The sequence below is a fragment of the Lampetra planeri genome, chromosome 13 (assembly GCF_965212315.1).
Source record: "Lampetra planeri chromosome 13, kcLamPlan1.2.h2, whole genome shotgun sequence".
NCBI lineage: Eukaryota > Metazoa > Chordata > Hyperoartia > Petromyzontiformes > Petromyzontidae > Lampetra > Lampetra planeri.
In genome coordinates, this window is record NC_136119.1 from 11,057,171 (window position 1) to 11,071,822 (window position 14,652).

Genomic DNA, 14,652 nt, shown 5'->3' on the forward strand with positions numbered 1-14,652 from the left:
TCCAGTTTGCCAAGGACAGGCAATTTGAACAGTGGGTCTTCTTGCCAGCTTATCAGCTGAGATAATCAGCCAATTTTCTCCCTCCCCTTCTCACTTAGCAAGATAATCGGATTGTACCCCGCTTTTGCTTATTAAAATACTATTTCAACACTAGGTACCTTTAATTTAAACTCTGAAGATGGCCAATGTTGGATACCACTGAAAACCCATTTCAGAGAATCTCATTTCACAGTTTTAGAATTGGCATTGCCTGTCAAGATTCATCCATCAACCGCGGACACATTGGCCAGGAACACGTGCAAATGAAACACATCCAGCGAGCATGGCATTAGGGTCTCCAGGAGGAAAGACTGTGAGCTCGTTTGTGAGTAAATTACAGCATAATCATAGCAGCAGCAGCAGCAATGGCACAAATAATTCAGTTTAGTGGACCCAAAGTTCATTTCTATATCAAATTTTTTCCTATTTTTCACTGCCTGCAAACAAGGGGAGGCAATTTTCAAAGTAGTGTAGATGATAATAATCCATTATGTTTTCGAATGCAATCGTGTAAGAGAAATAACACTCTGCAGCTGGGTAAAAACCTCTCAAAACCGCGTCGGCTTTGGGGGTTGCTTGACCATACTTAACCAAACTGGTCATTGTGGGTGGGATAAGGGGGCACATGCACCGGAATGGTTCAGATGTTGCTCACCACTGATGTTGGCCGTGGACGAAAATCGGACTCGGGTCACCGGGTTCATAGCGCAGTGTGCTAACCACTGTGCCAGCACTCTCTCCACCCCATTAGGTGTAAGTGTTTTATAAAAATGTGACCCATTACCTTCAAGGGCTTTTAGAAAAGACAGTAACAAATCGAGATTCTATAATGCTCGACACAACGTGCATGTACCACCATGCACAGTTGATGGGCAAGAGCTCCAACTTGGAAATTATCTTTCTGGGCCAAGCAAAACACCTTTATCATGGACCAAATTAACATAACCGTGAAGATACCGGAGAGACATCAGTGCTACAGCAAAAGCCAAAACAACTCGTAAAATTAAGTCGAGAACATTTCCTTTTGACAGAAAAAAGATGGGAGTGTGCAAAAGCACTTCTCAGCGCAGAGAGACAGTCACCGTATTTACGTAACGTGAGGGACAGCACCTTGAAAATCCGGTGCAACAACAAAAAAACGAGAGATTTCAAGAGAGTTAACAAATGCACAGATGTGACGTTATTGACAGCTTTCGTTTGCGGACACTGCTTAGCAAGGTTAAAATCACTGAAACATATGGCTGTTGAGCTCTTTACGGCTCGTGCTTGCTGCTGATCACCTGCTCACAGAAGAATAAAAACCCGTTCACACGTCAGAGGTAACGGCAGAGGTGGGGAGCTGTTTTAGTTTTGGTCGCGTCTCATCAAGCACCCCTCCTCTCCGTCGACCGAGCGGACCGGCCGCTCGCCGTGGGGACCGACCTTCAGCCTGTGTGGCCACCCTGATCGTCTGGGAGCTCTCCCCCAGGCCGTGCTTGCTGAGGGCCATGACGCGGAAGGAATACTCCGCCTCGGGGTGAAGGTCAACGACGGTGACCTGCAGGTCCCCTGGCTTGGTGGTGTTCACCGCTCGTTCCCTAGGGAGAGAGGTCACGACCGCCGGTCATTGGCGCTGTTACCAGTTGGTTGCCAACGTATGCGGCGGGACTCCTTTGGGCGGGATTTGGCACAACTTCGGTCGGGCACTTTAATGATGTCAGCCGAGGTTCAATTTGCACCTGTTGGATTTCTCTTGAAAAAAAGTGTGAACAGATGTGCACCATGCTCCGTGTACACGATTTGGCAGAACCAAAGGTAGGCAAAAACCTGAGGTAAATTTTTTTATAATAATCATTGTTAAAAGTTTGAGTAGAGTGCAAATAGATTTTTTAAATATACTTCGTTCTTACTTAAGATCAATGCATTTTGATTTGTGTATTTCCAGTCACACGTGGCTCAGTAGGAGAGCGAGTGGCTTGCAGTTGGAAGTTTGCAATTTCAAATCCTGGTTGGCAGTTTACCCGGCCCATCATCCCTCCGGGGTCACTTAAATGAGCGCCACAGTGTGTGAAAGTCAACAGCGGTTATCCTATGGATGCACACACCCGCGACATAGTAATGTGGAATGTCCACCAATGGCTATTTGAGCAGAAAATCACTTTCACTTGATTTGGGAGAGTACGTGTTGTAAATCACGATTAAAGTAAAAACTCACGTGAGAGGCGTTTGTACATAAAGAGCAATGTTGAGCATTTGCAGGATTTTTTTTTATGGACATGTCTGACACACAGCATGCACTGCACTGATCTGACAGATAACCGAATGCATGCATCATTGCACAAAATGACAACAATAGGACAATTGTAATAGATTGGGGAGGAAAACATATATATAAAAAATAAATGTTGTACCGAAAATAAATCATGTCTTGAAAAACACAACACATTCGAGCATATCAGCATTTGCATTACACAATGACCACCGCCCAAGGCATGCAAACATTTGCAATGATCATTGGAAAGGAAAAATCCATGAACGCATTTGCACAGCATAATTTGATACCTCGTGGAAGCAACTGTGGTAATAAGACAAGCATAACAACTTCACATTCAACAACATCCGAGCGCACAATGGCAGGAAGGCAATCCTTTCTTATAACAAAGCAGAATTTACATGTGTTTTTTTACCCGATAATTTGTCAGCTAAAAAAAAAGTCCAACATTTCAATGCCAGAGGCTATTTCATGACATTTTGAATGTTGTTCCTGCGCAATTCTACCATGCAATTGGACACGTGGTCTCAAAGAGCGAATTTGCACATGAAAACCAAGCAAGATTACAATGAAGATGTGCACGCACCCCTGGCAAAAACGCTCAATGAAAGCCACTATCATTCTCGTAACTGGCTGGCCACCATGATGAAGGTATGTAATCGCTTTCTCTTCCACTCATCAGAAGAGCGGATAATGTTAAGTTGGCTGTAAATGACACGGAGACCATTTGCACATACAGATCCGCTTGGACTGGGCATTCTGTAAAGCTGAACGACAAGCAAATGAGCAGTGGTATCAATAAATATACCAAAACTCATGCGATATAGTTTTTCTTTTGCTCACCCACTAAGTCAAAATATTCAACCAAGATTGGTTTTGTATTGAAAGTACGATGTGTTAAATTTAATTGTGAAAATATAATGGCTTCTTTGCAGTTGCAGACCACAATTTGATGACTTTGAAGGTAATATTTAACATGCAGTGAGTATTACGAAGCACTTAAGTGTTCCTGTAAGAGTAAAACATAACTTTTAAATTCTGCAGAAAATGCCAAGGTAAGAATAAAATCTATTTGCAAATCTCATTTTAAATTGTACAACTAGAAAATGGAAAAGTGATTTAAATTGTATTTCCCAAAAGCTAACGAATATATATGATTATTTTCAGATCTTCTGTGGGCATGTTGGCACTAACAAGTCCCTGGGATATCATTTCAAAACTAATTAAATTTATTTCACATACTTGGTTCAAAAATTAACGAGCTTCCAATGTCTTCAAAATAATTTAAATGCAAATGTAGTGCATTTTCCATGAACACTAGTTGAGAGTTAGCAAGATATTTTTTTTTAATACGTACACCAATGATCGATTACACTGTTACACAATTTTTGTTTCTGGGTACTAAGTGTTATTTTGCTTCCACGTGCTCCCCACGTGCTTTCCACTCGCTTCCCACTCCACTTGTTTTCTCATTCATTCATACCTGATGACGGTTGCTTGTGTTGCAATCTAAACGTCGCATTCTATTATTTATTTTATTTTCTTTCTACGTGACTTTACCGAAAGAACCAAAGAGTAATTCCTGCAGTCACGGAAGCTTCACATCAAGTTTTATGTACATCTCTATAACTGGTTATTTTTGACAAGGATAAAATCATCATAAGCCACGATCAATCCACTGCTGGATGACCAATGGCAATGATGCAATACCACTGTATACGTTACATGTATGTGCCGAGCAGCTGCCACTGGTGGACTGACCGACTCACAATCTGAAGGCTGCGCTCACAATCTGTTTGAGGAACGACTCGGCATATTATCCATTCTTTTTCGACAAAAAAAATCAGTACCACTTTGTGGAAATCCACAGTCATTGAGCCATTAAGACACTGTCCCCCCCCCCCTGCCTCCCCCCCCCACCATAGGAATGTGGAGTTTCCATCACTGGTTCACGATCACCAATAGAGGTATGCACCAGCGAGTATTTGTTTGATGGACACACTTTGTGACTCATTTGTACGAAAAATGCATCACATTAAAATTAGCAATGCACAACATGCTTACTTAAAGTCTTTTGCAGGAGAGCCTCAGCATTAGTTCCCTAGCCCATGAGAGTAAAGGGGAAATCCAAAATCCACGATACTTTAACAATTCAACTGCATGTATTGTGCGTAGGTTTATATTCTGCATAACCAGCAGGAAGTGCCAGTGACCTCACAAATTGCCCATACCTTTGAGGTGGCATTAAACGTTCAACTCTTCCACGGAGGGACATTAAAATGGCTTTATAAAGACGAGGTAATGAAGTGGAAAGTTGTGGGTTGAAGATAAATATATATTTGATAAAATCACATTCAACAAATGATTCAGTGCTACCAAAGTTATGGTGGTGGCAGAATTTTTTTTATTGAAGATGACTATAATTGAAAATGATTTGGTGAACGTTTTCACTTGATTTGGCTGTGCTTGCCACTGGCGACACACCGCATTGCAAGACGGATAGAATCCGTGCACTTGCCTTCAGGGCTGAACTGGGCTCTCTACAGGACAGGGAAGAGGTGTTTATTGAATAAGACATTGGATGTGCTCCACAGAGGCTTCAGTGTATGTATTCTCTGCTGGCACGTGTCAATCTGCCATTGTAATCACGTCAAGTCAAAGTGTTCCCCGTGCTTAAAGAGCACAGAGGTGGGCGCGATTCTCTCTTGGCAGGCCTGTGTCAGCGGTAGGGAATGTTTACTTCCTCAGGTGAGAGCCAATCTATCCTGTGGCTTTGGTCGGTCAAAGACTGTTGCATCAAACGCTGGTAGAATAATTGGCACTTAAAACCCACTAAGTGGAAGAACTAGCATAAGGGGATGGTTCCCTCAAAAGTGCCAGGGCCATTGTGAAAAGATGAGCATTTTTTTAGAATCAACATGAGCTTAGAGTGCGTGGCTGTTATACATTTTCACGTGATAAGCCACTTAATATGTGGCCGGGTCGCTTCTGAAAAAGAGCTACATATAGTCCAGTGGGCCTTACCTGGTTAAATAAAATAAATTTTAGTTTTCGCAGTTATGTTGTATTATGCTTGTGTACCCAGGAAGGCCTCACTGAGTCTCACGACTATTTTTCAGGAGGTGTCCTGCCAGGTTCTTGCAGTAGCGGGTGATGATTGCTGAGTAATTTGTGGTTAATTTCTCAAATTTGGCAAATGTGGACCATTTGAAAGATTCACCTGTACTACAATTAATTCCTGGAGTAGTGCATTTTGGGCAAAACACATTCATTATTCAAATGCCCACGTTCATGATAACACTCAAGCTGACAAGCAAGTATGATTCGACATTGAACCAATTAAGGTTTTATGTGTGCCCAATCAAACCAACATTAGTGCTGGTAATTCGTTACATTTAATTAGTTTGTAATAAATTATAATGATGATCTAAGTACAATGTGAATTATATGTAGTTGCTGAATTTAACCAAAATTATCAGAACAATGAACACCACTTACTCCAATAAGTGCTATGTGCGGTGTCACTTGTCACCAAATTATAATTAAACGTTGATTGATTTTTATCCAGGTTATGTTACAAAGAAGTATATTGCTCTCGCGCTGCTCTTTAGTAGCAAACACTCATTCAATCCAATTTACGAAGGCAACATTCTAACTTATAGTAGATTATCTTTATTAATATATCTGCTCATCCTAGGTACTCAAAGTGGATTGAAAAACAATGCATAGGTTTGATGAATACTCCCCACCTAACCATGTCTACCTTCTACCCTGTCTATCTGGTCTGGTCGAGCATACACCTACCGACCAATCAGAATGTTTCCAGTAGTAATCCTGGTCAGAGGAATACTTTGTGCCTCGTTGCGGTCAATAACACAATTACCAACTTCGTGGAAAATCAACAGTGGTTGTGCTGTGAATAAAAACTGGTTCTAGCGTGAGAAAATGTATTATTTTCTACCGCTAGCTCAGGGATACCAATATAAGTAAACACTCTCCAATGCTCGGTTAAATATTGGGACAGTTTGACTTTGATTTAGCTCATACATCGGTGAGGAGGCATTTGCAGATCAGCTATTCATAAACAGCCCGTGACATGTTTTCCTCACTATCAATTATCAGTTGCTGCTCTAAGACAGATAACAAACCTACGAGTGATCTACCACAAGCAGCACATGAATGCCATTGTATTCCATGAACCCCACATCTGAATTTGGATAATGTAAAAATAACATATCGGGACACTCAGAGCACGTGCACTGATCTCTGCCATCTGGTATCATCGGCACACTAAAGTGCCAATTCCAGTCCTCGGAAAAACCACCGCCGACTCTCGAGTCGCGTGACAATTCACGGTGACCGCCAAAAACCATTCCAGCCCTCGTCGTCCAACGGAATGGGGGGGCACCCCCCCCCCTTTCCCCGTCATGCGCTGACCTGTTGGCCTTCTCCTTGGCGTAGAAGACGGTGTAGCCCAGGATGTCTCCCTGCGGATCGGCGGGCGCTCGCCACATGAGCTTGACGAAGCGCGTTGACACCAGGGCGGCCACGACGTCGCGGGGCGCCGAGGGCAGAGGGGCCTCCCCGCCGCTCGCTGTGCGGAGGCGGTCGTTCGCGGCGGAACCGGTCACAGACGGGGGGTGGGACGACGGGTTGGGAGACACGGAGTGGCCGATGTCGTCTGGCGACGTTGGGGGGCGGGGGGGGGGGCGGCGCGCGCGTCGGGACGGTGACGCGACGACAGAGGGGTGGCACCGGGAGTGGGCAGCGTTGGGGGAGGTGAGCAGGAGGGGTGGGGTGCGAGTTGAGGGGATGAAGAGGTGGTGGGGGGGTGGGGGGGGTGTGGATGGAGTGAAGAAAACAAAAACAAAACACACAAACGAAAAAGTATGAGGAACAAAAAATAAATGAAACTGTAAAACACGATGATGAGATAAAAGTGAGATGTTTGCATGATTAACTTATTTCACCACACCGTACGTAGCCAGCCGTGCTTGATCGGAGGCGAGGAGCGGGGAAAACAAAGATGGTAAGACCAATGGTAAATTCGGCAGTGACGGAATTACAGCACAGGCCTCGAAGTCCAATCGGCACAAAATCTAAAGCATCGGCGTGATTTGGCGTTTGGATCCAAAGGTGCTTAAACACTGCAGGATGGCATGAATCATGAAGGAGCCCGTTTTTACAACGTATTGGAAAAGCCCGCATTATGGATGTAATTCCGTTACCATGGATTTGACAACGTACAAAAAAAGCAGAATAAACTCATAAAATGATTAACAATAAAATGACAACATAGAATGAATGCATTGATGATCTGAAGATATGCCTATACAAAACGATGTTCATATCGACACAAAACTGTTACACTGCACAGGATATTGTTACTTGGTAGCAAAAACAATGCTTCCACCCTCCCCCCTGAAACACGATTAATCAAATATGCATTCTGGTTAGAATAATTTAAACAAACGCATTTGCATTTCCAGAAAACGGCTGGAAACTCCAATCAGGGACGCGACCGACCGCATAGTCACCAGCTCGGGTTACGGGCATCAGGTTTTTGCTGGCGAATGTCTCTCCAAAGGGCTTTACATCAATGCGGGCTCCAGGAAAATTGGGCCGGGAAAGCAGACATCCAGCAGGTCTCAGCTGCTAAGGGTTGGGACCAATTTACATATTTGTGCAAAACCTTGTTACAGTGTCCTGCCGTGCTGCACCGCATGGCATGGGCCAGGGGTCTCATAAACAGGACTTATTGGGCTGTACCACTGACTAAAAAATAACACGGGGCAATGAACAAACTGCCGGGATACGGTTTGATTGAAAAACTTATATATATAAAGGTCCAACTAAGTGCTTCCGCAAGGATATGCTATGGTGGGACTCAAGTGAACGGTCAATAAAGATAAGCATGATGTAGGTCCACCATAGCGCTGTACGACGCGAGAGAAAGTTCAAACAATCTCCCCCAAGCCTCGGCGCTTTAAATGCGTACACGGCAGATGCTTTACACGTCTGTACACTTGACCTCGGCGAAAGCGAGGCAGTTTGCACGTGGACAAGGCGGGGAAGGATCAGCGCTGCAAACATTGTGGTTAGAGATTGATGCATTTATTAGTCCCGGTCCCATAGGCAGAGCCCTGCCGTGAATAGCGTGAGCACACCAGGACTTTTGAATGTTAAACAAAAATTAAATTCAGCCGTTTGTGATCATCAGTTATGATTGACTAATTGCTACCTTTTGAACCTGTTAGGTGGTTACGTTTTTAAACAATTAATGACATCGTGAAGGGTAATAACTTTTTGCTTGATACTTTTAAATATTTCACCTGGAAAATAGCTTGAGATGGAACATCTCGTTTGCAAGGGTGTCCAGGGTATCAACTTACACGTATGTAGTGAATATGTAATGACATGTAAACAAACGCTTTACATCTAAATCAAATCACCAAGGTTTGAAACATGAAGGGGAACGTCATGAATATACCGCCGTGTGTTCAAAGGGAATCAACTAGCAGCGTTTAGTTATTAAGACACTACATGTAACATCTGCTATGCTCAGTTATACTTATGTGTGCAATCCACATATAATAAGTTATCATTTACAGCTCTTTGTCAATCTACTGCTGGATGAAGGCCTCCCCTTTGTCATGTCCACCACTCGGTTTTCTTTTTACTTCAACCACGCTGGTCGGTGTGGGTTAGCAATTGGGTCCCGGAACTGGTTCGCAAAGCGGTGGACAATGTTCGGATAATATTCGGTGCGATGACTTTGGCGTGCAAAATGACAACGGCGGTTCTGAGAATCAACCTCCAAATGGTTTTGCCCGTCGTACGATGTACATGCCAACTCAATATGTGTGCCTGCAATGCCATTTACCCATGCCTCCAGAATCGGTAAAAAAAGAATAAAAATATTTTTTATGAATAAAGATAAAACGTAATTTTCGGTAATAAAAAAAAAACCTGGCCGTGCAGACTCACAGACGAAACAGCAGAGCTGATTTAACATGCGCCAAAATACCGTCGGCGCTACCGTTTTTTCTCAAGTTCAAAAGTAATGGATTCTACTGACAGGTGGACAATGACATTTCACAACAAGAACAAGGCGCGGGCGAGCATCAGGTTCTTGGTGATGCCTCTTCGCTCAGCGAACGAGCACGGCATCTGCACTTTTACTGCCAACTCATCCGCTGTTTGAACAGCACTCCATTGTCCGTGTGTACGGGCACGCGTCCGCCTTGGTTGAACAATTACACGATCAATCTGCGTTTTTCATTTGTATGCCAAAATGTGCCGAGTGACATTTTTACCAAAGGTCGATGCTGTTATCACGACGCAGAGTCACCCCCTCGCCCCCCCACCACCAGCCCCCTCGGCCCCCACCACCTTGACAAGGGTCCAAGTGGCCAGAAACAAAAAGAACTAGACTATGGAAAGCGACGCCAGAGTTGACAAGCCTCTTTCGTAGGGGTTAGCCGGTATGAGACAGGAAAGACAGAAGCGAGCTCGAAAGCTGAGATGCACAGATTAAGAGGAGGAGAAACGTTTGGTCCTGCTGGAAGACAACTGCTTGCAGTGTGGATATCGAATTAAATCTGCAGCATTGGGGCACAAGGGCCTACCTACTCTTATGTCTGGTGGGGAAAAAAAACATCACGAGTGCAGCAGACAACACGATACGGCAATGTTCTGTATTGGGATTCTGCCCACAAAACGCTCACAATCTTGCACAACTACTGGGCAGTTTAATTGTCGTATTTAATATACACATGTATATTATCAGTATATACAAAATATTATTTAAAAGTGTGTGTCAATCCATTGCTGGATGAGTCTCCATACACTGTATGAGTCTTAAGGGATGTGTGACCATACTTCACCACCCTGGTTATTTCAGGCTGGTGAAGAGAAGGCCCAGAATAAATTCAGAGATCACCCTTCGCTGCCCTGATCGGGAATTTAACTCAGGTCACCGGGCTAAATCGCCATGAGGTTACAAACCTGCATCTAACACAAACCTGAGGAAAAGGTTCATGACCTTATAAGTGACACTGAAGCATCTTTTCCAAGTCCCAGTTCACCGAGGTAGCAGTAGTCGTAGTAGTAGTCACAAGAAGATGGATACATTGTTAGGGCACAATGTGGTGAGTATGTGGTATTACGATTTTCACCTCCATACCCTGACAGCAGGATTGTTTTTTTCTCTAAGTCATTGGCTCCGTAGAAAAATAAAAAAAAAAACCCAGCGGCTGTCATTTTGATTTTCACGGCAAAAATCTGCCCACCATTTCAATGAATGTTTCATATGACCCCAAGTGAATGGAAGCGCATTTAATAACTGATGCATAATACATGGCGCAAAAAATGCACCCACACAAAAAAACACTGGATATTGATATGATCCATTGATATAAATAATCCAACAATATGCGAGGTCGGTTCGAACAGAGTTCAACGAGCATTCGAGTTACACGATGGAGCTCATAGCCTCGGAAACATGAGATCACTGTGGAATTTTGTTCACCATACGCGAAATTTTTGTTGGAATACCCAAGTTGTATTGTAACAGGTAAAATTTAAAGATGCAGCCCTGTAGTTAGTGTCTCCTGCCACTGCTGGCAGAAGCATCTCCACTAGGGGGAGCCCTAGATAACCCCTATATCATTGTATTACATGTATATATGTTGCTGTATTATATTTATGTAATCGTCCCATAACCAGATGTTCTCATTTCGAAAAATCCAAAATAAAGTAGTGAATTTCAGCATACTGCAAACAAGAATATGATTGAAAAGCAGAATTATAATTAAAATATTCACTATGATATACACGAATCTTATTGACTTGGACAAGTGATGTCTCTAGAAGGGGTGACAACTGACAGCTTTAAACGAAGGCACAACCTAGAGTTGGCATGGTACCAGGGAGAGGGCCCACATGCAAAAGGACAAAACAGAACAACAAAGAGAATATCAACAAATGAGATGTGCTACGGATGAGTCAGCTCAAAGACAATAACACACATGGATCTTCATTCAGCTATAGATTCACGATTATCATCATTTTCAATTTGGTATTACGAGTGAGGACAAGACGCGTCTCAAGAAGAGATAATAATAATATAATCATTCCCCTGTCAGGATCACCATGAATGACGGTCGGTGGCCAAGACTATTGGCGAATTGGTAGCTAAAGGAAGGAACACGCCAGAAAAGAATGACTACCACGGAGATGGAGCGATGAAATCAGCTCGTGTGCAGGTGTTAGTTGGATTGTTGCATCGTAAGACAAGGAACTTGGTCATGGCTTGGGGATGCCTTCATTGCAGCAGTGCAACTGCCATTGCCGATGATTGTACAAAAAAACATAAATTTGCTTATTAATTTAAGTACAACGTTATCTATTAATATTATCCGGCTGAGTGGTGCTATGCCAGAGTACCCATTTCACATGCGAAAGGGGCTTCATTTCAAACCCTAACTCAGTATCTTCAGCCCTTTGGGTGTTCATAAAATGAGTACTGTACCATTTTGTGAAAGTCAACCGTAGTAGTTCTATAATACCGTCCCTTGCTTAACCCTTTTCCGTTCCGAGACATCTGCAAGTTGCAGGGAGGGTGTCCCGTTCACCTCTGAATCTCGGAACGCCAAGTGGCTCAGCGTTAATTGCATTTAGAGAGGCATAGCACCATTGTTTAAAAATACATTGTGTACTCACCGCAGAGAACTGCACTCAATGACAGCTGTCGCCAAACTGAGCCACACGCCCTCCCGCATGGCCTTGTGGGAGCCGAGGTACCAATAAAGGTATTTATTTTAGTTTTTATTCCGGTTTTTCTTCCGGTATTATATGTGATGACGTACACATACGTCATCAGAACAGGAAAGGGTTAATAATGTGGATATTCCACCGCGGGCCTTGAAGACCTAACACACATGAGCAGCTCCTAGTGTCCGCTGAAGTATCACAAAATGCTTCCCTATTTTACATGATACTCCACAGGACAAACAAAATGCATCACAGACAAGCACAGAAAAGGCAACACATTAAAATAAGAACTCTGACAGAATGTAAGCACTTGGGACTCATATATGATGGATATATAAGAGGGAATAACAGACAGACCTACATGCACCCATCCACAAACACAGACTGAAATAGAGTACAATAATACGGACATTACAACAACATTAAGATGGCACATACACAGTGAGCTAGATAGCTCTAACGAATAATAACCGGTCAGGGTTACTCCAGCTTCCCTAACAATTAACCGGGGGATAAGGAGGAGATAAAATGATCAAGATGCATTTTAATTGCTTACATGTGCCTACCCATACTCCTTCATGGTCATTAATCCCAGAGCAAGAGAAATTCGAATGTGACAGATGGCAAGGCTCAGGTCAGACACACCACTGCTGCGGAAAACAAAAGGTCATACCCGCAGCTTCCCCGGATCTCACCTGAAGCCATAGCAGGCCTCCGGTAATCCATGCCTCATTTCGTCGCAAATAAACAGGGAGCCAAAGTTGCCGTGGCAACAGGCGAAGGCGTAAACAAGCAAAAGCCAACGATAGCACCCGGCGCAGTAATAGGAAACCTCCCCCTTGCAACCGGCGATCCTGAGGCATGAGTAAATTCACCACAGCACCAATTATATTTCGATTTAAAGCTTTCGTGACTGCAGGGATTCATCTTCTTGGTTCTTTCGGTAAAGTCACGTAGAAGGGAAGTAATTATTATGTTTTATTTTTATTATTTTATTACTTCCCTTCTACGTGACTTTACCGAAAGAACCAAGAAGAAGCACCAATTATATTTCATTTAAAAAAATAGAATTTTTTTTGATCCGCGCAGTAATATGAAACCTCCGCCTTGCAACCAGCGATTGAGAGGCATGGGTAAATTCACCACAGCACCAATTATATTTCATAAAAAAATTTAGACATTTTTTGATCCGCAGTAAAAAAAACAAAGTTAACGCTCAAAAAAATATAGGGCAAATAATTGTTTACAAAATGCCTGGGTGTAATCTTTATGTGGCTGCCAATGATATATTAATGAGAAACATTTACATGACCTTAATTCTATAAGACCACGAGGCTTCGTTTTGCTTGCAGCACACACAGGGAGAATGCTAATTATTTGACTTAAGGCAGCCGCAAACTTAACAAAAACCCGCAAACTGCGGGGGGGGTGGAGGCTTTGTGAGCTTCTTGGAAGACTCGCAGAGTGCGTACAACATCTTTTCATTGCAGCAGGTGTAAAACCTGAGCCCTTCAGAGAACAATTCGGGAAAAGGCTCCCTGCTGATTGGAAGCAATTGACTGGAAAATGGGTACCCACCCACTTCCGCAAATTGATTCTCAGAGCATGACCCGAGCACAAACATTGCCCTTGCCAGTGACTTTGAGAAAACCAAATGGAGGAGTGAGAAAAAAAATCAAGATCGTGCGTATAAAAACCACCAGCAGAATTTGCGATAACACGGAAATGTTCAACAACGATTGCCACAATGAAATGACTGATTGCAGGAAGCAAGAGAAGAAAATAGGATAAAGTAATGCCGTCATTTCTGGCCATGTTACAAGGAGCGATGGTTTGTTATACACCAGCACGTTAACAAAATGCGCACTGTCACAAGGCGCAAGTGAAAGGCAATGTGTCACTGAGCAGAGACGAGCAGGTAAAGCTCAATGTTGCCCTGCGACATCTTTGGCCAGTGTGCGACACACAACAAGGATACAGTTCAGATAGTCAGGGCAGGGATAGGGCTGGATAAATTATTTCTTTTATTTTAGGTTCTCAGACCCATAATGGGACAATCACTTGATAAATAGTGAGGGCTTTTCCCTTGCCGCACTACTGTACAGTGGAGAGTCCCAAAAGGAATAAAGTATGTTTTGCATTTGCTACTTTGGGCCCAAGCTCCTTCAGGTTGTCAGAAAGCTTTTGAGTGGTCGCGATTGGCATTTCACAAGAAAAACAAATGCTCACCGGTGTTTAGCTTTCCTTCCTACACGAGTATTGGTACAATAATTCAAATGTTTCCAGGCTAAATGTGATGCTTGTATTATTTATCTACAGGGTTCAACTCAATAACTCAATGAAGTAAACTTTATTATTTTATTATTAGAAACACATAATTGTGTTTCATAAATGGTTTCGTGAAAATGTAAACAGTAGACATTAACTAAGCTATTTGGTGCACCACAACAGTATGGCATTACGTGCCAGAAAATACTACTCAGTGGTATATGCCATATAACAATGTTTGTTATCGTGTATATCGGCAGAGGTTATAAACATTTATATTCATGTAGTGGAGTGTGTTAGGAACTAGCATATTGTTCATG

The 14,652-nt window shown here is 43.0% G+C and overlaps 1 protein-coding gene across 3 annotated transcripts in view; it reads right to left on the minus strand.

Moving 5' to 3' along the window:
- Positions 1-14,652, minus strand: part of NEO1 (neogenin 1) — a 171,215-nt gene that overhangs the window by 54,969 nt on the left and 101,594 nt on the right. For all 3 annotated transcript variants that reach the window (XM_078600157.1, XM_078600158.1, XM_078600156.1), the window contains exons 8-9: positions 6,728-6,971; positions 1,462-1,616 (exon numbers count right to left, since the gene is read on the minus strand). In XM_078600157.1, the coding sequence (XP_078456283.1) occupies positions 1,462-1,616; positions 6,728-6,971 (399 nt within the window). The remainder of the gene's footprint in view (positions 1-1,461; positions 1,617-6,727; positions 6,972-14,652) is intronic.